Below are 23815 nucleotides of genomic sequence, written 5' to 3' on the forward strand. Positions count from 1 at the left end.
AGCTGGGATACTGTGAATTTCATCCTGAATTCTCTGTTTTAACTCATCCAGAGTTCTTGGTCGAGTCGTGTACACTTTACTCTTGAGATAGCCCCAGGGAGATTTCAAGAATGCATTCGTACAGAAGGACGCCATCTACAGGAAGTAATAAAAAAAATGAAAATTCCATCATTGTTTCTTAAATGGCATGTTTTAAGGTTTCAATTACTATGAATAAATTATTTTTCTTCCATCACTCCTGGTTTTATTGGATTGTTAAAAAGTTACCGTTTTTTTGTGTCACCCTGTATTAACAATCTTACTAGTACACAATTTTACAGTTGCTTCAAAGCCTCAACAAAGAGGGAAGAAAATAGGCAGCCATAAACTTACCTCAAACTTTGCATCCTGCAGGAAGGAATTTGCTGGGTTTGGGATCTTTGGGATCCCCTTCACCATGTAAACCCTGAAAACACAGAGTGACATAATCTCAAACCAGAGCTGTTGGAAAAAATTAGCTTCTTTTGAACACCGTCGACCAGAATTGAATACATGATAATGAAGTAATACAATGAGGTAGAACAAAATGCAAGAGTACTTTGTGCCTATGTCTCCTTACCAGGTTTTTTCAGCCCTTGAGATGACAAAAACCAACAACAAGGCAAACACCGCCACTCCTGCTACGATGTAAAAGTGTAACAAATCCACAGCGATACCTGACAAACACAGAACAGACCATTAGCTCAGGGTAAAGCATGCTGCATTTCTCCTGCTGGGTTGGAATTATCCTGACACAATGCAGTTTTGTGAGATTCCCACATCAGAGGGCAGACAAAGATATTTCAACAGAGCAAGCGTGACAGGGAGGACTTTTAAAGAGCAGCATTACTGTATGTCCAATGAGACATTTAAACCACACTAAACTGAGATTTGTATTTAAGTGTACAGAACAACTGATCACAGTAGGACCAGAAGGCAAAACTCATCTCCTGATTTTGGAAGTTGCTGCCTTCGGTATGATGTTGTTATAAACTCAATGAATTCGTCAGATTAAACCAGTTAGCTTTGTTCACGTTAGACAACATTTACCTTGTGGTTCCTTTCCTACGCTTGACACCCATGATGCAGTAGGACTCCAGTCACTCCAGGCTCCCAGGTTTGAATTGATAACGGACTGCACACGAACGCGTGCCTCATACCGCTCACCTTTCATCAGCGTTTCATTATCCAGCTGGCAATGGAACACATCTTTATTCAGATTCCACTGCAAAATGCAATCCTGACAAGGAAGAAATCAGTTTGTGGATGTTTAATAAGTTGATTGTCACATCAGTTTACAGACTCATGCTTGGATTTCATGCAACCACAATTCACGGGGCATTTGCACAGATTGTTCCACTGTTACTATTACTCAACTTACACATACTGTCCATGGCCTATTCTGTTTTTTACACTGCAGCTCAGTGTTGAAAACATAGATTTCGCGATGCTTGGTGACTTGGGCCAACCAGGAAACAGTGGTTAAGTTGATGTTTGGTTTTGGCGGAGCATCCAGCTTTACTGCAAGATCACACAGAGTTTGTCTTCGGTCACCATGAAAAGCTCACAGGTTATGTCGCAAAGAGGCAATACGTTGTTGGTCATACTCACCGTGACAAACTGGCATATAGTACATGATTACACTTTGCTTCATAGTGTTACAGGTAAGAGTCATCTTAAAATTCTGAAATGTTTGAAACTGGAAAAAAATATAGAAAAGTATATTACTTGTAGAAAACATTCATAAGAAAACAATGCAAAACCACAAAATAACACTTTACAATAAATTACATTTACTGGAAATGATCATAATTAGAGGTACTGTTTGCTTAAAGAACAATTCTCCATTTTGAGAATTATGTCTTCTTGATAAGAATGAGATGAGAAGATGGATAACCCTGTCTACAGTAAATATCATAATATTATTTTACAGCGTGGTGGTTGTACTTTTACTTAAGTAACAGATCTGAACACTTGCCCCACTGTTATTAGGTGACAGTGAAACTGTGTCTGCAGCCAGACCCACAACAGGAGATCATGTCATAGAATGCCTGCTGACCGTTACCATCTGGTACAATGTCCTACGTGAGGTGAATCATGTCAGCAAGCTGCTCGAGACCCCACATGGGGAAATCGATGTGCTCCAGCATGAAGTGGACTGTGTTTTCTAATTCCTTAAGGAATACAAACAGAACAGTGATTCGTTCAGCCAAACAGATGCCAGAGACACAGCTGAGATGAAGATGTCAGTGGCCTTTCCTGACAGGAACACTCACTGAAGAATGGATTTCACTCCACTCTTGGATTCTGCCATCACAGGCCTTTGTGAGCGTTTTAAGATGCTGGAGTCGTTTTCCAGTCTGTTTGGCTTTATTTATGGAAGAGAGGAAACGAAAAAGGCCATCCAAAGTCACTGAACCCTATCCCAGCCTCAGCATTTCACAACATGGTGACAGTGTCTGTTACTGTACCAAGTGGAGAGAAAAGTTTCTCACGCCTCAAACACATTTTCGGTCAACCAGGCTCCGGATCATCTGTCAGCTCTATCGCAGATTTCAGATGAGCATGAGGGAACGAGAATGCTGATGTACTTCCTCTGATGCATTCTCAGCACTAAAGCTTGGGAAGAGGAAGTCCAAGACAGAACCACGCTGGACTAAACCAGGAAGGCCTTTACAGCAGAAATAAAGGTGGTAACTGCAGTTATTTTGCTCGAAATGTGAAGGTAGCCATCCAACTATTGTTTTTCCAGAAGGCTGGATTTCTCTCTGTGCCTCTTGGCTTTTTCCCTCTCTGTCACTCAGTGAGCTGTCTGTGGTGCTGAAAGAACCTGACATAACCGAGCAGTGGATACATTATTACCAACAATTATATAGTTTTCCTTTTCTTGCTAATTTTTTATATTTTAGTGAGAATTGTCTGAGCTATTTTTGGTGTCAACTGATACCTAACACAAACTGCGATTCAATTCAGAATAGTAGTTGCTGAGAAGGATGACGAATCTCTTCATGCCAAAGCAAAATGGTTACTTTTCAACTTTAATTAGGGGAATTATTTGAAATGTATTTCTGTGGTGTGCTGTCCATGATGCGATGCAGTTTATGATGTAGCATGAGATATGATATTTATATGTATTTTAGATTTTATTAAGCAAAAAAGTGGTATCGGTCTTCTCATCTAAGTCTCAGCAAGAAAGCCATTTAGCTACCAGTTAAACATCCAGAGATTATTTTTTCTCTAATTTGATACATGGAGATATGAAACATTCTTTTGGATCAGGGACTATAATAATAATAATAATAATAATAATAATAACAATAATAATAATAATAATAATGAGGAGAAGAAGAAGAAGAACAACAACAATATTTGGGTACAGACTCACCATGTAGGCATCCGGGTCCTTTGAAAGCAGCATAGAGCAATTCTTTAGGGCTGGTCTGGAGACATCAAGAGGCTTGAGGCTACAGGAAGACCTGTAGTTTGAAGTGAGGAAAACATGTTTATTATATTGTCTCAAAGTTTTTAATGACTGTAAGTGTGTATATATATATATATATTACATACATATGCTACTGTACCTGCAGTAATCAAAATAAACATAAAACACAAAAAGAAATGATTTTACTCTCTGTGCTTTATTGTGTCTCTCTATATGTAGTACTGTGATAGACTGGATGGATGGATGGATGATGTCATACATAACTGTCTAGTTTTTCTGTGTGACTGCTGTCATTACCTGATAGCATAATATTCCGTAGCATATTCAGCATGTATTTTGCAGTCATCAGACATGTATGTGCTGTTCCACACACAGGTGATGTTCTGCTTGTAGTCATTGTAACAAGTGAGGTCTGTGAGAAAGCAGAGAGATGAGATGACATGAAACAGGTGACACAAGAAAGCTTTCATCATTTCACCTCTCATCATCATTTTAGGAATGAACCAAAATCACTCACTGTTGACTGGAAGGCTGGGACAGTTTTGACTTCTGATGGTACGGGCTTGAAGAAGGAGCAGCAGAACAAACAGGAGACGAGTTGTCTTATTCATCTCCGCTTGTCCCGTCATCACTACTCATGTCAAACCATCAGGACGGTTGGGTGAGTGAAAGATTTGGAGGTTTGCTGTGCTTGTTTCTCACGACCCTCTTCTTCTTTTCCTGTGCAAATAAAAGCATACCACATTTGTCACGTGGCAAAAAGATGACACACTTTATGTTGCTCCTCCTCATCCCTTTGGCCTGTTTGTCACAGTTTATTTCTGCATCGAGCGTCACGCTTAAACACCCCTGATCACAAATACAGCAAGCATCAGGTGTGACAGCAACAGGTGACCGAAAACAACAGAAATAGAGTTGTTTCAGGTCCTGCCTCGGCTCGTCTGCTGTGGTTCCACCTGTTTATGTGTTTTGGTAGATAATCTTGATTCAGTAATATTTTAAAAGTCGACATCGGTGTCACATGTTTTTATGTTCTTGATTGTGAATTTATCATTTATTTTATTGACTGTTCCAGTTGGAATCCACCATCTCGCTCAAAAGCTACTAAATGTAAAGACTATCATAGAGAAAGACCAGGTGAAAAGTACTGTTTGTTGCTCTCTGACTATTTTCTTTCAACCTGTTTCTTCACTGTTTGACTACTGGAAATCAGAAAGGTTGAACTTTGAAGTTGACTTCCATATGTATAATGAAAAGACTCTTTATCCCCTACTAACTGTTCACCCTTTGTTTAACCCTCGTGTTGTTCTCATTTACAGGCACCAAAAATATTGTTTCTTTGTCTGCAAAAAAAAAGAATTCAGCAAAAAAAAAAAAATGCCCCAAATTTCTGAAAATTTGTAAAACCTTCAGGAAGAAAATTGCAATAATTCCTTAGAAATTCCCTTAAAAGTTTTACTTTAAAAAAAAAAATCCCCCAAAAGCGGCAGGAGAAGTCTTGTAAATATTTTCAAAAAATTAGTAAAAATCTTCCAAAACTATCCTAAAAATATTAAAGTGATTCCATATTTATCAGTAAAACTAAATATTTTCTTTACGAACATTTAAAAAAAATATTTCTTTATATTTCCACCCAAAAATGCTCAAAGATTTCCCAAAAAATGTTGAAGTTTCACTGTGAATTTTTTTTCTTCACATTTTCAAACTTTAAAACGGATCAGTTTTGGCCCGCAGGACGACACGAGCGTTAACGGTCCAACACTATACACTTTGCAGCCTGTTGTGACGTCACAACAGGCTGCAAAGTGAATGACTGGTCCAGAGACACACTTTCTGATCTACGGCAATCAGAAACAAGGAGCAAAACAACAGGATGATTCTCGCCTACCTTTCATGTGCCTCTCAACACACTGAGGACATGAAAATATGATCAAAAATAAACCAAAAAAATTGTGCAATATGATCCCTTTAAAGGATTAGTTTATTTTTTTAAAGTGGGAATGTGCAAGATACCTGTCTATAGTCAATATATTATCTACAGTAGCTGGCTGTTAGTGGACCCCCAGTTTGGAGGCACATATAGAAGTAGCAGCATTGAAGCTCAGTGATGAACTGCTGTGGCTGGGGTCAGCAGAAAGTACCATATTTTAGGCTCTTAAAAAGGTAAAACAACCAACCAACCAACAGGAAACTGAATCAGTTACATTTCACTCTCTTCCAAACCCCCACAGTCTAGATTTATCCAGGAATGTTTGCAATGTTTCCTTCTGTCTGCTTCTCCAAACTACTGTAGGTAATAAACTGGTAATGGATAAATAGCTCACACAACACACTATTAAAAACAGAAATGAACTCTTTTGATGCGTATCAATCCCGTCACCTCCCAGTTCTCAATGAGCACAGCAGACTGGGAACTGCAGCTTCATTAATTTGACCAAAGCCAAATGTCAACCAGTCCATCCTACGCTGGAGTAATGCATCCTGTCCCATTGTTTTATTTCATCATACTTTAGCACCCTGAGCAATTGCTGCTGTTGTGCTTAAATAGCTGATATTCTCGAACAAATCTGCAATCACATCACCACAGCCAGGCAAAACACAGTAATCTGGGATTACTGTCGTGCACACAGCTGATTTTTACCATTTAATGTGTTATAAGTGCAGCTAAAGCATTAAGTTTGCAGCTTTCACTCCTGATACAACCTCTGACAAGTCATTAGGGACCACGCTTAGCTGCGATGTCACAGCTGGAAAAAATAACGCTGTAGTTGTAAATATTCCAGGTCTGTTTCTGATTGGTTTGTGGCAACATCCTTCATGGTCTTCCATTGTAGGAAATGCATTTGGAGATTCAAGTTCATTTGTTCATTTAGGGCTCTTTGTTGCCAGAAATAGAACAAGTCATCTGTGCATATAACACATATAACCATAGTTATTTTTAATTCAGTATTGGCTCATGAAAAAATTGCAAGTGGAACACTGTGGTTGTAATGACTGAGTTAGAGTGAATTAGATGATAAAATAAAGAACGTTGTCTTGCTTTGTCACCTGCACTCTTGCATCTTTTACATCTTGACACAAATAAAAATACGAATTTGAAAAGATAACGTTGCAGATGATGCCAGTAAAACGTGATCCATCTCAAAGACAAGCGCAACAATAATACATTTAATCAGATGTGGGTGCATTGAAACATTTTCAATAATGTCATCACACCATTTTCACACAAAAAACAAATAAAAAAAATCCACACAATTGGCAACATCCTGCCTGCTGCCTCTCTTTTACCCCCTGATGACATGAATAACATGTGATTTAGCACCTCTTACTTACTGAACATTAAGCAATCTGGTCTTATGAAGAAGCATAAGTATGATCACTGATGTCTTACCTGTTAAAGCTGCCCAGGATCTGCCTCTAATGTTCACTTGATTCCATCTGATGTTCTGTGGAAAAACACCAGATATGAGGTTTTGCTGTCATACATTAAGTAACGCCCCGTCAACAGATATTGTTTGAGGTCTCCGAAAACCACTACTTAGAAATCAACCACTTAATCAGGATGGATCTTATAAGTCCACTCTCGATTTGAATACAAAACCCCCTCCTGGCAAACATCTGACTGTGTGGAAATTCTCACCTTTGAGTGTTTGCGATGATATCTATTAACCCATTAGTGCATTCTACAGACTAATACTCAGACCTGTTTTGATCTTATCTCTGCACCTAGTAGCTGACAGTTCAAGAGAAATGAACAAAAAACCCACACCGGTGCATACTGGCTAGTTCAGTGTTTTTATTCCCCATACAAGTTAATTATTTATGCACCTTTACTTCTCTACAGTCTGTCATTTCCCCAATTTGTTTTATGTATGGGCATAGCGCAAATCTACAGGCACACAAACACAGTCTGTCATTTAATATGTTTTTGCTATGTGCTCTTTTCTTTACCCACACTTGCCTTTTGTGGCTAACAGTCAACTGACATGTACTGAAAACTGGCTGCTTTGCTTTAGAAGCCGACTGACATTTAAACTCAAAAACAGGATGAAAAATAAATGTGTGCCTGTGTGTTTCAGATAGGATTTTGTGGTGTGTGGTTATCACAACCCACTAGCCCCGTTTACAACTTTCCCTTCTGAAAAATGTTCACGTTCGAAAAATCTTTTCACACAGTTTAACTGCACAAAAGCACCCGTTAAAGCAACATTTTCTTTTCTCTATGTATTTTCTATGCCTGCTCATCCTGTCATCAGGGTCATGAGGGTCATGAGTGGACCGGAGTCTATCCCAGTGATCATTTCACCAGTGCAGCACAGACAGACACACAACCATAGCTCACCCCTGCAGCCATTTCAAAATGATCAGTTCATCTATACATGAAAATCCACAAAGGGAGAGCATGCAAAGTCCACAAAGAAAGAATCCAGTCAACTCAGAGATTCAGTGCTAAACATTGCACCACCATGCTGCTCTCTTATGCTTTTTTGCAGTTTGCAAACAGCATTTATATGCACTGCATACTAAACAGTGCAAAAGCTTTATGCCTTAAAATGTTGTAATTCTTATCAATCACACAGCACATTCAGGGGGCTATCTAACTTAAATTTGCAGCTTCACAGCATGTCTGAAAAAGACCAGCTTCAGCCAAAAGTCCACAGACTGTGATGAATTCTCCCAGATGTTCAGACCAACCTTTCTGCCAAGTGATGGAAAAAAGTTGTGTGCAAGTGTTTTTGAAACTATTATTTGCTACATTGAATGTATTTGAGACAAAGTGAGCTCACTTTATTTTAACAGGTAAAACTTTTGCACAGTGCTGTTTTTTGCCATTTCGGTTGACAGGGGAAAGCCCACTTACTTTTTTTTCTCTCCGGTCACCTGTTTTGGAAACTTAATAAAGGTCAGAGTGTTTTTTCTGAGAAACCAAATGTTCCACTAATCTCACAGGTGTGCTTCCTGCTAACAACGCCCACAGTTCTAAAAGCAGCCGTAATCAGATCATGGGCTCAATAAACATAAATGTGAAGTTATCATCAGAATGATGGATGTAAGAAACTGAAGTGAACATTTTCAGTTATGTGGAATTAACGACACGAGCAAATGTATCAATAATCTATGTCTGAATGCTACAAATAAACATGTTCTCATTTGATTATAAAAAGGCAAGAAAAGGGAACTTGAACTGAACAGATCCTCTGAAAGATTCCGGTCACTCTGCTGTAACTGCTCATATCAATCATTCAATCAATTCATCCCTGTGTAAACTTAGAGTGACAGTGAGGTAAAGGCCTCGTTTACAGTGCTGCAGAGCAAGAATACAATTAGGCAGAAAATGCAGGAATACCAGTAAGAAACCTGATAAAATGGTAAATGAGTAAAATATTAAAACCATTAATAATAAACAGAGCAGTTAAGCTTCAAGACAAAGTCAATCAGGTCAAACAAAAACAGCAGTGAAGTAAGCTTTGAATTGTTCTGCGAGTTTTTCCTGGCTGCAGGTGCACAATGGATTTCCCAAATTCAGTAAAAAAATACCTGGCAGCTGCAGCAAAATGTGGTCATTAGAGTGTGTTCAGTGAGGACTCGCAATAAAAAAACATCAGTGTTTAATGTGTGGAGGTAAAACAGTAGCAAGAGCCTTATCCATCCATCCATCCATTCACACCGCTTTATCCTCATTAGGGTCACGGGGGGTGGTGGAGTCTATCCCAGCTGACTCAGGCGAAGGCAGGGGACACCCTGGACAGGTCACCAGTCTGTCACAGGGCTACATATACAGACACACAATCACACTCACACCTATGGAAAGTTAAGAGTAATCAATTAACCTCAGCATATTTTTGGACTATGGGAGGAAGCCGGAGTGCCCGGAGAAAACCCACGCATGCACAAGAAAAGTGGTAACCACTACACCACTGTGCAGCCCAGCAAGCGCCTTAAGTCTTAAAACCTTAAGTCTGGTAGGCCTTACAGAGAAGGAGGGCCACTCAGCCTCAGTATTATTGTTAGCATCAGTACTAATAAAGACTGAAAACAACATCCAAGGCCGTCCAGCAGAGCCATGGATGTAAAAACATCATGTACTGATGAAAAAACTGCCTCAATGTCTGTCCACAGTGTTTTGAAAAACATAATGTTTTTCTGGAAAAGAAATTAGTTTTAGTTTTTAGTTGCTCACCAGCTTGGTCAAACAATAATTAACAGTCACCTTTGCAGTGATCTAAAGATACTTGTACACCGGACAACTACCTCTGCAATCTCTACCACAGATATGGATGAAGATTCCCCGAGTCTTCAGTCTCTGCCTCCTCAGCAGAGGATGTGTTCACGGGATTCAGGAGTTCCTCGAAGTGCTCTTTTTATTACTCGACAGTGTCCCCGGTCCAGGTCAGCAGTTCTCTCCCCTGACTGTACAAAGCCCTTCCTCTCCTTCCTGAGGCGTTGAACGGTTTGCCAGAACTTCCTCAAAGCCAACCAAAAGTCCTTCTCCATCGCCTCATCGAACTCCTCCCATACCCGAGTTTTCGCTGCAGCCCTTTTGGCCAATCAGTACTTATCTGCTGCTTCAGTAGGCCCATAAGCCAATCAGGGCCAAAAAGCCTCCTTCTTCAGTCTGATAGCTTCCTTTTTGGGTCAACACTCAGCAGTGACCTTCTGACTGCACAGCTCCTAACAGCTGTTTCTGCAACAGAGGCTTTGAACACGGCCCAGTCTGATTCCATGGCCCCAACCTTCCCTAGGATGCAGGAGAACTCTTCCAGGGGAAGGAGTTGAAAACCTCATGGACAGGGGCCTCAGCCAGACATTCCCAGCTCACCCTCACTACACGTTGGGTTTACCACCATCAGATCCAACTCACCACCAGGTGGTGATCAGTTAACAGCGCTGCTCCTCTCTTCACTCTAAGGTCCGAGACATACAGTCTGAAGACACGAATACAAAGTCGATCATCAGGTTTTGGCTTAAGGTGCTCTGGTATCAGCTACTCTTATGCCTTGTGCTCGAACATGGCGTTTGTTATGACCATGCTGTGACTGGCTTGCGCTGTGATAAAAGGGATCTTTTTAAACTTGAAACTGGGTGTTTTGAGCTTTTGTGTTGAATTGAATTTGATTTTATAGATGATGCTTATCGCAGGGATGTGATGGGATGCTTATATCTGCTGATTTCCCTCTTTTGTTTCCTGGACTATGCACATAACACATACAGCTATCTGACAAATGTACTTCATTACTGTTGCTAAATGTTCATGGTCATTAGAAGCAGTCTGCCTGATCTATGAAACGAGCTATAAATAATCTGTTCACAGCACTGAGCAGTAAACGGCCCAAGATATTCGATGTAATTTGTTATTGCTGTCCTATAGCTGATTAAAACCTACTTAGCTGTATTCACTCTTTTATAACCATTGTTCAGAGTCTGTCTGTTTCAAGTTGAGTTGTGTGGTTTCAATGAAACTTATTATCTGATAAGAAAAACAACTGACAACTTGACAACTGTTTGCCAAAGCTCTGAAGCTGAATGCTAAATGCTAATGTTTAAAATGGACTTAATCACCAGACATTTTGACTCACCAAAGCAGGAAAAGTGGAGGTGGCGCAGATTTCATCAACTCAGTTCCTTCCTAAGCATTGCAGTCAGTCATGGCAGTGATCCAGCATGCTCTACAGCAGGGCTGCTGTTAAATAGTCCAAAAATGACATCTCATGTCTTTTCCTGAGCATGACATTAATGGAAAATACTTTGAGGTCAATGAGAGATATAAATGGTAATTGATGACGAAAGCACCGGTCATAAGAGAATGAGGATGCAGCTGCACTTTTGTAATCATTCGACAACAGATGTTAGCGTCACAGTTCTGCTATAAACGGTGCATTACTCTGAATTTTGCTGCTGCAAGTCATTGTGGGATAGCATTAGTTCCTTCCCTTTTGTAGAAAAATGACATGCATATAAATGAGTAACACAGAAGGCACGAAAGCACTGTTTCTTAAGGATTTATAGAAACTGACATGTCACTCAGTTAGAAACCTTAACAAGCAAAAAACAATTAGCTTTCTGTTGAGATCATTTAACCCTTAAAAAGCCAGGACCGAGTATACTCAGTTTACGCTTACTCGTACACACAGCCGAAACCGAACATTCTCGGCTCGCTAATTAACATAAAATATGCACACCCGTATGTTTAAGTCGACCAATGATAAGATATAAACATTGGCCCCAAATTTGCTTTTTTCAAACGATAAAGCCCTATGAGCCGTTATAACGAAGCCGCAATTACGAAGCTTTTATCGGGGCGTGTACCGTAATAACACGGCCGAAATTCACAATGGCGAACGTCTACGACAATGAGACCTCGCAAGACTTGATCAGTATTTTTATGGATTAGGTGGTTTTAGTATATGTACTTCTCCAGAAACATGGCTTTGTAAGGCTTAACATAACATTTATAGAAACAGTCCCATAATCAACCCTTTCAGCCTGTCTGATTCCATTGTGATAAAGGATCCAGCAGCTTCAACCACATCTTTAACTCCAAGTGTAGAACAACAAAAAATGTACTTACTGGATGCAATGCAAGTTCTATAAGTGTGTAGAAAAAGACCAATGAAGGGTTTGTTATGTCAGTCTTTAAAGAGATTTTTTACATTGTTAATAGAGATGTTGGAGTGGAGAGAACTTCTATTTGATGAAGATATCAAGAGTGCAGAAATATGCCTATCAAAGTCCTTTTTGAGTTTAACTAGCCAGCATTTGTCTTGTCTGAGTTTAACCTAGCGGCACTCAGGGGTGCCCAGCAGTTTTTTAGGGTTATTCAGATCAGTAAGTACATTCCCATCACTAGGTATTTTTACCTTCCCTAATAAGAACCCTGAAAGTGGTTCTACAGGGTCGGTTCTTGCAGAAACGTGCAAAGGTTCAGGCTGCCCTAAAACAGCACACAACTTCCTGCAGTTAAAGACAGCCTGATATGACCACAAGCCAGGACCACCCAGTGGGATGCAGCCATCATTATCACATCTGTGCTCTGTCTGCTGTAGAAGAAGTCTCCATCAGCGGTGCCTCACATCTGTACTGGGTCTGAGGTCGTTTAATGCTGATCTGTTAAAACCCAGCAGGAAGCAAGGAGGTGGATGTAACTGCCATAAGACCTACAAACTGCATATGGTTTTGTTTGTAGCCTTACATATTACTAGGAAAATTAAAATGATCAATGAACAGTTTTGAATTAGGTCAAAGGAACATTAAGGTCAAATTACAGGTGCTGTCCTCGCTGTCAGTTGGCAAGGTAGTTAGCCTGCTGTCTGTAGAGTTTGAGAGTTATTTCCTCTTTGCAAAGGATGTGAGGCAGCTGTTTTATTTCTACTGTTTCCATCATGCTGCACAGTGGAGTAGTGGTTAGCACTTTCGCCTTGCAGCAAGATCATCCCCGATTCAAATCCCGGGGTGGGCCTGGGATCTTTCTGCATGGAGTTTGCATGTTCTCCCTGTGCATGCGTGGGTTTTCTCCGGGTACTCCGGCTTCCTCCCACAGTTCAAAAATATGCTGAGGTTAATTGGTTACTCTACATTGGTGTGATTGTTTGTCTGTTGTCAAGTGGGATGCAGAAATTGAGGTCTTAGTAAGCACTCAGGCCTTAAGCTAACAAAGGTTTTAAGCAGACAAATAAAAAGATCAAATAAGAAACATTATAAGTTAACCACATGATTATGCTTGCTGAAATACATATATTCTAGAGTGTTGATTTGTTGAAGAAGATGGTTAAAATGATTATTATAAGTTTAGGAGGGCCCTGGTTCACAGAGTCGGCGAGGAGTACAAGAGGGAGAAAGAAGAAGCCAGTAAGATGAATAGAAATCGTCCAGAGGAATGCAGACCCGTGGTTGTGACTAGCGGGGGAGACTCAACGTACTACTCATTAATCCATGTGAAGCATGATAGCTGCTGTCTGGTCCTTAAACTCAGAAAGGCTGTGAACCTCTGGTCTGCATGGCTTCTGACAACTGAGTGTATCTAGCTTTTATTTTTATAAGACTCACATTCTTTTGACTCACATCTGATGTCATGAGACTGATAACATGATTCAAAGACATACTGGACAGTCCAGTGACTTTCCAAATGAATGGCTGCACTTATTCAGCAATGAGCACTTGTCACATGATGGAAAACAGCCTGCTGGGTCACACTATCAAATCAAGAACTCTGTCTAGTATCACTTTGCCAGGTCCTGTCTTTAACCTTTTACACTGAGGTATGTTTATGTCCTGTTTAGATATATCTGCTTCTGACATTTTGGACTTTCCCTAATGTGGTTTAACAGCTTTTTTTTTTTTTTTTTTTTTTTTTAAAAGCTGACTTTTTTCTTCTCTTTCTTTCTCTCCTTCCTTTCTTCTTCTCTTGCCTCTCTGCTTCAGAAAGACACAAATTAAACCACAAACAACACACACACACACACTAAACACACTCACAAACCACTTCCTAGCCCTTCCCAGAAAGCAACTTTTTTTTTCCAATAATTAAAAAAAAGAGCTCACTGCAGTAAGTCTTCTCATCTTTTCTTGTGCTACATTTTTTCTTGACAATACTGGTGCAGAGGCTTCTGAGGTTTCAACCTCTAACTGGCAGAAAATGAGCTACTTTTCATTTTACTCTCAGCCCTTCTAGCATTTCGACACATTACTACTCAGAGCTGAGACAACAGGTTTCACTGAGTACAGTCCTGTGCAGAGGGTTATCATGATAGGTTCTCAATGACCATTTTTGGGAGAAAGAACGAAGATGATTAGTCAGATCACCAGACTTAGGCTCCATTCAAGCTGACTGAGGCGCAAATGAAGTAACAATGCTCATCATTCATGTGAATCTGACTCATTTTACGTCATAATGCAACAAAAAATGATCTCACAAGGTACTGCAGAATATTACACCACTATGTAGCATTGTGGCATCTGATGAGCCTTAAAATTCAGAACTATAGCTTAAATTGTGCATCCTGGATCATATTTTATGTCTCATTACTAACTGAAGTGACAACAGTGCCACCAATGGAGCGGTTTAGTACACTGCAGGGCTGATTTCAGTGCAAACACCACCAATCTGTCAGCAGCTGAGTTGACTGAGGTTAGATGTAGGTAGCTATTCAGTTAATCACAGGGAGTGTACATGTAGATAATAAAGATCCCTTTACATTGTCAGTGCATGTCTTCAGCTCTGGAAGCCCAAGGACAGAGTAGTAGGGAAAATATCCCATTTATCATAAGTGATTCACTGAAAAACGATCAGTCAGAGACATCACGGAGGGATTTGTTTGGTACACTGAACTACAGGACCACACTAGTTTTATTAACTGGAATCCAAGGATTGTGTCGGTTTGACTATAAAGCCATAGTTGTTTTTCGAAACTGGATGGATGGAGCGTGGGAGAAATTAGCATGAGGCAAAACAGCAGAATGTAGCATGTAGGAGTGAACAGCTTAACCTGAGAGAGCAGCACTGATCAGTGGAAGAATGGTACGAGCTACCAGCAGGTTGAAGTGTGAGTGTTTGAGTCTCAAAGCAAAGCCATACAGACTGCAAACTCCAGTTTATCTGGCAAAAAAATTGAAAGTAATTAAGCCATTTCATTGACCTTTAAATTAAGTGTGGGCCCCTTCTTTATCTCTTGTCACGCCTCCACACCGTCTGGTTTTTATCTCTCGCTTCTTCCATTTCCTGTCGCCTTCCCACATACATCACATCTCTTTATCAAACGGGCTTTCCCCTTATTCTCAGTCTCTCACTTCTTAACTGCTTCTGAGCTTCTTATTCCTTCCTTTTTCTCTGTGAAAACTTTGTAACTTCAGAAGTTCATTTTTGTAAAAAGACAGTAGATATTTTTAACTGTTCACTGGGCTGAAATGTTCCATTTGAAAAAGTTATCTCAAAGTGCTTTTTTATCTGTATATTGGCCAATATTAATAATGTAGGATCAATAAACCATTTTAAACTTTAAGACAGAAAAAGAGGGAATTTTATCCATTTACAATCAGACTGGAGAGAGGGTCCCCTGTTAGGGGCCGTACCAGATCTGCAGTCTTAAAGGAAGACACCTTCCAGATCTGTCAGGATGGTGTGAAGTTTGTGTTATTTAGGAGGAGGCCACAAGAAAGCAGACCTTCAGAAAGTTCCATAGCACACCTCCAGACATCCAGGATGCATATTGGGTCTAGTTTAGCCAAGAGACTGGCTCAAACCCCCACTCACTATCAGGCCTACGAGGGAACAAATCCTGCTAGAAACACTCTGACCGACTTCTGACCCTGCAGGAAGTAGTGGTCAGAATCCTGGAACAAATTCACAATGCCGCGATGAAACACCACAACTTGGAACTCACATAAAAAGTTGGAGACTGAACAATGGTTCATGTCATATGGGTGTGTTTTGTCCTGTATTGAATAGCTGTCTGTCAGGAGTGCACACATGTAAACGATATATCACCATACCGTACCATTTTTAAATTATGCAAACTTCAAAAACTATCTGAAAGTGTAACTCTGTGAGGGACATCTGGACATCAGCCCTCATCAAGAAGTTGGTCCAGGGTTAATACTACCTTATAAAAGATCACACTTTAAGCTACCACTTTTAGTCAACCCTTCTAAGATTCCTCCAGAGTCGTACTTCCTAAGAGTCCGACCTAAATCCTTCCTAAATCCTTCAGTACCGACTTGAGGTTCCACTCTGTCCCCTGCTGTTCTGACCTGCATCAGCAGAAGCAGCACCGCAGCATCACAACATCCATGCAAGTAACTTCCAGTCACTGAAACTTGGTACAACTTTATCAATTTTCTTTTATTCCCAAAAGCAAATTCCTAGAAGTGTCCAAATTAGTAGTTGCTTTCAGGTCTGGTCTATGCATCCTTTCTTCTCAGAACACTGAATTCAAACCCTAATACTGACCCCATTATTGCAACATCCTGTTCTCTTCTTTCTCTTTTCCCTCACTCACATTCACCACATTGCTTGTTTTGTATTGTTGTTTCTTTAACTGTGTTGTCGTTGTTGCGTCACAGTTAGTTGTTATTGTGTTGTTTGTTTAAATAAATGTTTTATGAATGTATGTAGATGTAAGTTTGGTGCCTCCACTGTATTGTTGTTTACATTTCAGTCCCTAACTTGTACAGATTCCAGAAAGCTAGTTCTTCTAATTACGTTTCAGCTTAAATATTTCCCCCTACAATTCCTGAAGCTCTTCTTGACAACACAGCATGAGGTGTTTCATATGCTGCATTATCATATTCATCTGATCTAAATATTTTGCTGGTCAAATATCAGTTAGAGTGTGTAATAAGTCTGTATAAGTTTTCAAAACCCACTTGCGCAAACCTTCTCCCTGCAGTGACATAAGGTTATTGTCAGTGCTTAATATACATTCATTAAAAAGTTTCTAAAATTGTATGCTTGCTTTAAAGGTAGGTTTACCAACCACAAAAACTGCCCAAACACCCAAACTTTCAGTTCAGTGGAACATCTGAAGCTGTAAGATCCAGTGAAATCTCTTAAAAACATCAGTAAATGAATTTTGAAGTTTGTAAAACTACGCTGCTTGTCTCACTTTTAAAAATAGGTCAAAATTCAAATGTTATCAAAAAACATCTTGCAGTTTCGTCACCATCACAGCTGATGTCATTATCATGGTTAGAGTACGACGAACATGTGCTCTCACTCTAAAACCGCTTATCGTTTTTAGCCTCTCCGACATCCTTATCATGTCTGCTCTTTCATCATTTCTTGTCACAGTCTCATTCATTCCTTACACTGAAAAAAGATGCTTGATCTACATCAGAAAAACACAATAGCCTACCTGTCCAGTAGTGTTCTGGCTCTTTCACCCTTGTGCTTGTTCCTTATTGATTGAGTTCTTCGTGACTGATCATTTTCATGTTTGTAGAATCATTCAGGTTTAACTGAAAATGCTTTCTAAAACTCAGCTATCTGCTCTCAGGATGAGAAGTGACGTATCAGAAAGGTTTCTGAGTAAGACGTGGTTATGTGGTTTCCCCTAATGGTACTACCTTCTTGATGTGCCGTTCGTGTTTCAATAAGTGTGAAACAACATGTTGGAAATCCCTATTTCTTTTTATTGCTGAGCTGCTTAGCTTGTTTCTGTTCCCTCTGTACTGCTGTTCGTTTCAGCTCAAGCTTTACGCTTTAACCCCAGGCATAGCAGAATCCGAGTTTCAGTTTATTTGTTTCCTCTAAACATGTGTCAGAGCGTTACTATATCACATAGTGAGAAATGACAGTCAAGTGCTTTCCAAAACTAGACCTTAATTCCCCTTACTACACAGATGCCTCATTGTTCACGTTACACTTTGCTTTATTGTTCTCATCATGTCTGTCCATGTAAGTAGTGGTAGGATTTCATAGTTGTAGCCTTCAAATGCTTTCTAAAGTGTGTAATGATACAAACCAAATATTGTGTACATGCTAATAAATGAAAAAATAGAAAGTTCCAATGATGTTATAGCCATGGATGTTGCTTTCATGAGTGTCTAACATTTGGTGGAGCTGATAACTTCTTGCATGGTCGTATCTTAGTTTATATTATGAAGTATGTTGTGATTAGGGTCCATGGCTGGCTGTAGGGTTTTTTTTTCTTTAATGTTCAAAAATCTTATTCTAAAAAACAGCAAAACATTACCAAATAAAAATTACAGAGAGACACAGTTATTCAGTTGAAGTAATTGAAAATATTAGTAGTGACAACCCATTTCTGCTTTGCTTCATTTTGATGATACAAATTGAGCTAAAAACTGCAAAGCTTTGTATAGACTAATCAATAACTCAAAGAGCCTTAGTTTGATGCCTCTATTCTTCCTTAATTTGCAAACTTATTTCAAAAATGTCACGTCAAGTGTCAAGTCACTATTTGCTGGCAAATGAGGCAATGTAACGGTGACTAAGGCTATAACGCACTGATAAAATCGCATTAAAGTCCCTGCATTCACAAGCGTCTCTGTTATGACCTCTGCTTGTCTTTCTCCCTCCTATATCCTACATCACATTCTGTTACGACGGGGGTGTTTGGAGAACGCAGGTGCAGACATGACAGACAGGCAGCTGGGCATTATAAAAAAAAAGGTTTATTAATCAAAACTGCTACAAACTGAAAACGGGACTGAAGTGGCTACAAGAACTAAACAGTGGCAAACAACAGTGCTAAAGAAAGAAACTCACACACGGGGAAACCGAAAACTGAAGGCACAAAAAACAAACAGAAGTCCATCCAAACAACTGAGTCCAAAAAGGGGGGTAATCCACAAAGGGGAGAAAAGCAGAGTAGTCCATAAAACTGATGCAATCCAGAGGGGTAGGGAAAGCGGGGGAGCAGCATCTGAAACAGCATGTGAGTCCAACAATGAGCCAGCAAAGTCTGAGGGAACGGGCAGGGCATAAATAGCAGAGTAGGGAACCAGGTGAATGGAACTGAACTGATTGCATCAGCTGACAGTAATCAGAAGACAGGATGCAGCAGACAGGGGGAGCCAGAGGAACAAAACAACAAGGGAGGAAAAAAATGGGAAAGGGACAAGAAGGCTAGCCTAGCCGCGCTAGACAACCCACGGCAACGAATTTAATTCTCTGCCAGGGTGCGTCTAGTTACCCTCCATAAGGCTCGAGGCTGGATTCTCCTAAAACTGGCCGGACCAATCACCATGAAGTGTAGAGTCAGAAGGCGGGTGTAACGAAGTGACGACAGAGGCGTGACGATTCTGACAGAAACAACCGGCGCACAATAAACAGTTATCTTTCGACTCGGCTTTGGCCACAGCCCTTAAAGATTTGAAGCTAAAATTCAACTTGAAAGATAAACAAAGGACGGCACTTCAGTGTTTCATTGAGAAGAAAGACGTATTTGGACTTATGTCGACGGGATATGGCAAATCCTTAATATACCAGTTGGCTCCGCGGCTCCACGGCTGGTTGGGAAGCTAATGGGACTTAGCCACAACCCGCCGGTGCTCTCGGAACCACGTCAGCCTATTCGTTGCGTTGATTGGTTGTATACCTACCCAATTGCTGCAGAGGGATTTGATAGACAACCTTTTAGCCCGCCTCCCTCCCTGTCGAGCTTCCCTAGACCCTTGTGCCGTCAGAAACATGGGTGTAGCATGGCTAGGCTACAAGAAGGCAGCAACTGGGGCAGAATCCTGACATATTCTTTGTCTTGTCCCTCTGGCTCCCTCTGTTTGCATCTGTTGGTCTCTGCATCTGTCTGTCTGTCTCCCTTGGTCTCTCTCATTCTCTCTCCTGCATCACCTGTCTGCATTCTGCTGATTGCTGTGACAAGAGTCAGCTGCAGTAATCAGGCCATTCACCTGCATACAATCACACCTCCAGGTATTTAAGCCCTGTTCATTCACCTCATCTCTGCTGGACCGTAGACTCACATTCCTTCATGGACTTAGTTCTGCCCTTTTGGATTCTCTTCAATTCCCCATACCTGGGCTCAGTACTTTCCCCAGATTCTGGCCTGTCCCATCTTGTCTTCTACCCAGCTCCGTCTCAGCTTTCATTCTGTTTCTGGACTCCCCGACCCTGTCTGCCAAGTCAGCTTTAGTTCCCCCATTTGTGTGTATTCTCTGTTTTGTTAATGTGTCTTCGTGTATTTAGATTGGTTTTCCATTGTTCTCGTCCTGCTAAGTTTATCTCTGAATGTTGTTCAGTGATTTCCTCTCATTTTTAGTTGGCTCAGTTTACCTTGGTTCAGTCCTTGCCCTCGTCGATTACCCCTGCTTGTGTCTGTAGTGTCCCTTTATTGATTTTTCGGCATTTCTGTTGGGATAAAGCTTTATGTTGAATTAAGATTGTTAGATAGCCGTTTTAGCTTGGTTTTCCCCTCTGCTCAGTTTTTCCTTATCTGCATTGGTTCTCGTTTGTAAAATAAAACCCATTTTCCATATTTCAAACTTGTCTGCCATTTTCTGTAGCTGCACTTTGGTTCTCCAACTGCCCCTTGTAACAGTATAGTCCGGCCAGAATTGAAGTCAGCAGACACAGAGCCCAGTTTGGGTCATGTTTAAATTCTGTATGGTTCACTCAGATTGGGTGTGGCGTTTGCTTAGCTCAGTCTTCTCCAGTCAGCTCAGCCAGTTTTAGACCCCATTAAAGCTGGTTTAGATCCAGTCTAATCCTGTTTGGGTCCTCTTTAGATTTCCCCCTTTCGTGTTTAGTTCCCCATTTTTCAGACCGTAGCTGTTTATGGCTGGGAGTCTCCTTTCGTGGGAACTGGAGTGGCAATAAACGTATCTCCTAAGGGACGGCGAGGTTCCCGAAATAGAGGAAGTCCCCAGTCAACTCTCATCAGCATATCTTCCAGCACTCTCTGCTCATTTTTGTCAGATAGAGCCCTTGGATGGGACAGTGACCTCAATAGTCAGCCTTCTGTTTCCCTGGAAGACCCTGTCCAGGTGAGGGAGTACAACAAACTGCTGAATTCCCTCGTCTACTTCTACGGCTTGTGGAAAAGGGCAATGGACCCTCAGCTTAAAGAAAATTATTTATCTCAGAAACGCCATGAAGCTGCCCAAAAGCCCTGGCTCATTCACCTTCTACCTCAGTTTGCTCTAGAGTTTTTAGATCTACCTCAGGCCTTATCACATCCAACCAGTCACCCACCTGCTAGTCCGCCAGTTAGCCACTCGCCTGTTTAAAAGTTCACCTGCTCTCAATTTGCTAACCCCAAACCAAGAACAGTTAGGATGGGTGTGGTGAGCATGCAGCCAGCTGCCATGCATGGTCGATCTTCCCCTATGTGGACTAACTCACAAAGGCCCCATCCACACGAAGACAAAACGTTTAACAGTTTCAAAAACGATCACCATAAAGACGACGGCGTCTCAGAAAATGTGTGCGTCTACATGAATGCACTCGATACGCATGGAAACGCTGTAAAATACATGCCAGACCTCTAGGGGCGCTGTAACGATATGACGGAAACACGCGCAAAAAGAAGAAAAAAACTGTGGGCATGCGCACTTGCGGCAAAAGTTGTAAACAGAGACCAAGCCGGGAAGCATGAATGGGCCGTAAGGTGTCCTCGATAATTGTTTGTTCAACTCGGTGGTGATTGAGAAGAAGGAGATTTTGCTGCAACGGGGATAGTAGGGTCACTAGCTTCATCAGCACATTTGCTACACTGTACGCTGCCATTGTTGTTGTTGTTGCCACGTGTGGCGCAGGCGTGTCAATGAAGTTATGAAACTGCATGCGTGTCAATGAAGATATGAAACTATGATGCAAGTGTATCTGAAAAGTAGCGGAGAGCCAGTAAACACGGAGCTGCGTATACTAGGGCTGCACCTAAAGACGCGTCGACGAGTCGTCTGTGCACGATACGTCATCAAAAGCGGAAGTCAGCACGCAATGCAACAGAAATTCCCTTCCGACCGGAGCGCGGAACATGGACGAAAATCGGCGCTGCGTCGTGCATGTATTATGCACGATGCCGCGCCGACGTTTGTCAGTGTTCCGCGCTCCGGTCGGAAGGGAATTTCTGTTGCATTGCATGCTCACTTCCGCTTTTGATGACGTATCGTGCTCAGACGACTCGTCGACGCGTCGTTAGGTGCAGCCCTAGTGTATACGGCATTTCAAAATCTTTCCACTCTGGAACCTGGTTTCAAAAATGATCATTTACAGACCCCCAAAACGCCGTCTTCGTGTGGATGATACGCAGATTCGGCAAGAAACTTATGCGTTTAGACCTCGGTTTGTCTTCGTGTGGATGGGGGCTAACATCGGGCCCTCAACTCCACCCAACAACCACCATGAACCTGTCCCTCAACATTCCAAAAATCACCTCCACCTGTCCCGAGTGGGTCGCGGAGGGTCCCTGTCTCGTCTGCCGCTGGCGGCCTCCTGAGTGGTTCCTTCTCCGTCGTCGCCGGCCTCTGGAACAGCCTCGCCTGTCCTGCCAGCCTGCGGGTCATCCTCCGTAACGGTCTTGTCTGCCTGCACTTCCAGCCTTGGAATATTTTGCTTTGTATGTTGACCAGCTTCTGGATTGCCCTCTGTTCTGTTTTGTTTTGAATTTGGTTGTTGCTACCATGCCTCAGAGCCGCCCCAGACTGTTCTGGACACCTTTTTGTTTTTGCCTCTCCTTCGGACCCCCTCCACCCACCCGAATCTTCAGTTTACCTTGGTTCAGTCCTTGCCCTCGTCGATTACCCCTGCTTGTGTCTGTAATGTCCCTTTAATGATTTTTTGGAATTTCTGTTAGATAAAGTTTTATGTTGAATTAAGATTGTTAGATAGTCGGTTTAGTTTGGTTTTCCCCTCTGCTCAGTTTTTCCTTATCTGGATTGGCTTTGTTGTCGTTTGTAAAATAAAACCCATTTTGTTTACCCTGTTTCCCTCTCGTCTGACATTTTCTGTGCCTGCACTTGGGTTCTCCGACTTCCCCTCTTGACAGTCTGTGGCAACAACTCTATGTATATCACAAGCCAAATGGAGATATTCATTACTGCCACCGCAAATTAGCTTTCAGTCTTTTTCAAAATCCATTTTAAAGGAGTAGTTTAACATTTGTGGGTAACATTTGTTTTCTTGCATAGACTCAGGTGAGAAAATTGATATCCCTGCTGTGTCTGTACAGCAGCTAGCATACAAACAGAAAGCATGAAGAAGTGGGTGTCCAGTGATAACTAAATTTACCTTCCCTGACTTCTGAAGCTTATTAAATAAAATATTTCATCTTGTCCTTACAAAAACAGAAGAACAGCAACAATGTTTTTATTAACAGGAGTTTGCTGAAGGCAGCAAAGTAGCAAAAGCTGCCAACCAGCACCTCATTTTATTTTCATAGCTTGTTTGTTTTCTCCATACAAAAGCCCAACTACAAGTTGTGGTTTTACAGGGAGGCCTTGAGGCAAAAACAGGGAAATGAACCTTTGGTTTTACTCGCTTTTCTGCATTAATTGGTCATCACATGTGATCTTCTTTACGTCAGAAGCGCGGAAAAACACAACAGTGAACACACCTGCTAAACATTCCTATTGCTGGTGGAAAAACTAAGTCAGCTCTTAACATTTGAAACTGAGTCATTTTGGTTTATTCTCCATTATGTCTGGGTTTTTTATGGTGATTCTGCAACACACTGGCGGGTAAAAACAGAAGAAGCTGTCCAGTATCACCTCACTCATGAAGTTCACTCTAGACATTTAACTTCAGCTTTTTGTAAACCAATAGAAAGAAAACAAACTTCTGCTCTGGTAACAGAAACTCTCACTTCTCTGTTTGAACAGCCTGTGTGACCTTTGCATGTTTAGAGTCTTATTCACGAATTATGAGACTAGAATCTGAGCTCA

The 23815-nt window shown here is 41.2% G+C and overlaps 1 protein-coding gene across 2 annotated transcripts in view; it reads right to left on the reverse strand.

Moving 5' to 3' along the window:
- Positions 1 to 23815, reverse strand: part of LOC110965893 (interleukin-2 receptor subunit beta-like) — a 28969-nt gene that overhangs the window by 4421 nt on the left and 733 nt on the right. The window contains exons 1-10 of one of the 2 annotated variants that reach the window (XM_051945865.1): positions 17308 to 17426; positions 6852 to 6906; positions 3978 to 4180; positions 3758 to 3872; positions 3404 to 3494; positions 1630 to 1717; positions 1400 to 1539; positions 1069 to 1258; positions 599 to 695; positions 373 to 445 (exon numbers count right to left, since the gene is read on the reverse strand). In XM_051945865.1, coding sequence (XP_051801825.1) covers positions 373 to 445; positions 599 to 695; positions 1069 to 1258; positions 1400 to 1539; positions 1630 to 1717; positions 3404 to 3494; positions 3758 to 3872; positions 3978 to 4089 — 906 coding nt within the window. In that variant the 5' untranslated portion in view covers positions 4090 to 4180; positions 6852 to 6906; positions 17308 to 17426. Of the gene's footprint in view, positions 1 to 372; positions 446 to 598; positions 696 to 1068; positions 1259 to 1399; positions 1540 to 1629; positions 1718 to 3403; positions 3495 to 3757; positions 3873 to 3977; positions 4181 to 6851; positions 6907 to 17307; positions 17427 to 23815 lie in introns of those variants that run through there. The other variant, XM_022215088.2, reaches the window with a different exon arrangement.

This window comes from Acanthochromis polyacanthus, chromosome 3, assembly GCF_021347895.1.
Source record: "Acanthochromis polyacanthus isolate Apoly-LR-REF ecotype Palm Island chromosome 3, KAUST_Apoly_ChrSc, whole genome shotgun sequence".
Classification (NCBI taxonomy): Eukaryota; Metazoa; Chordata; class Actinopteri; family Pomacentridae; genus Acanthochromis; species Acanthochromis polyacanthus.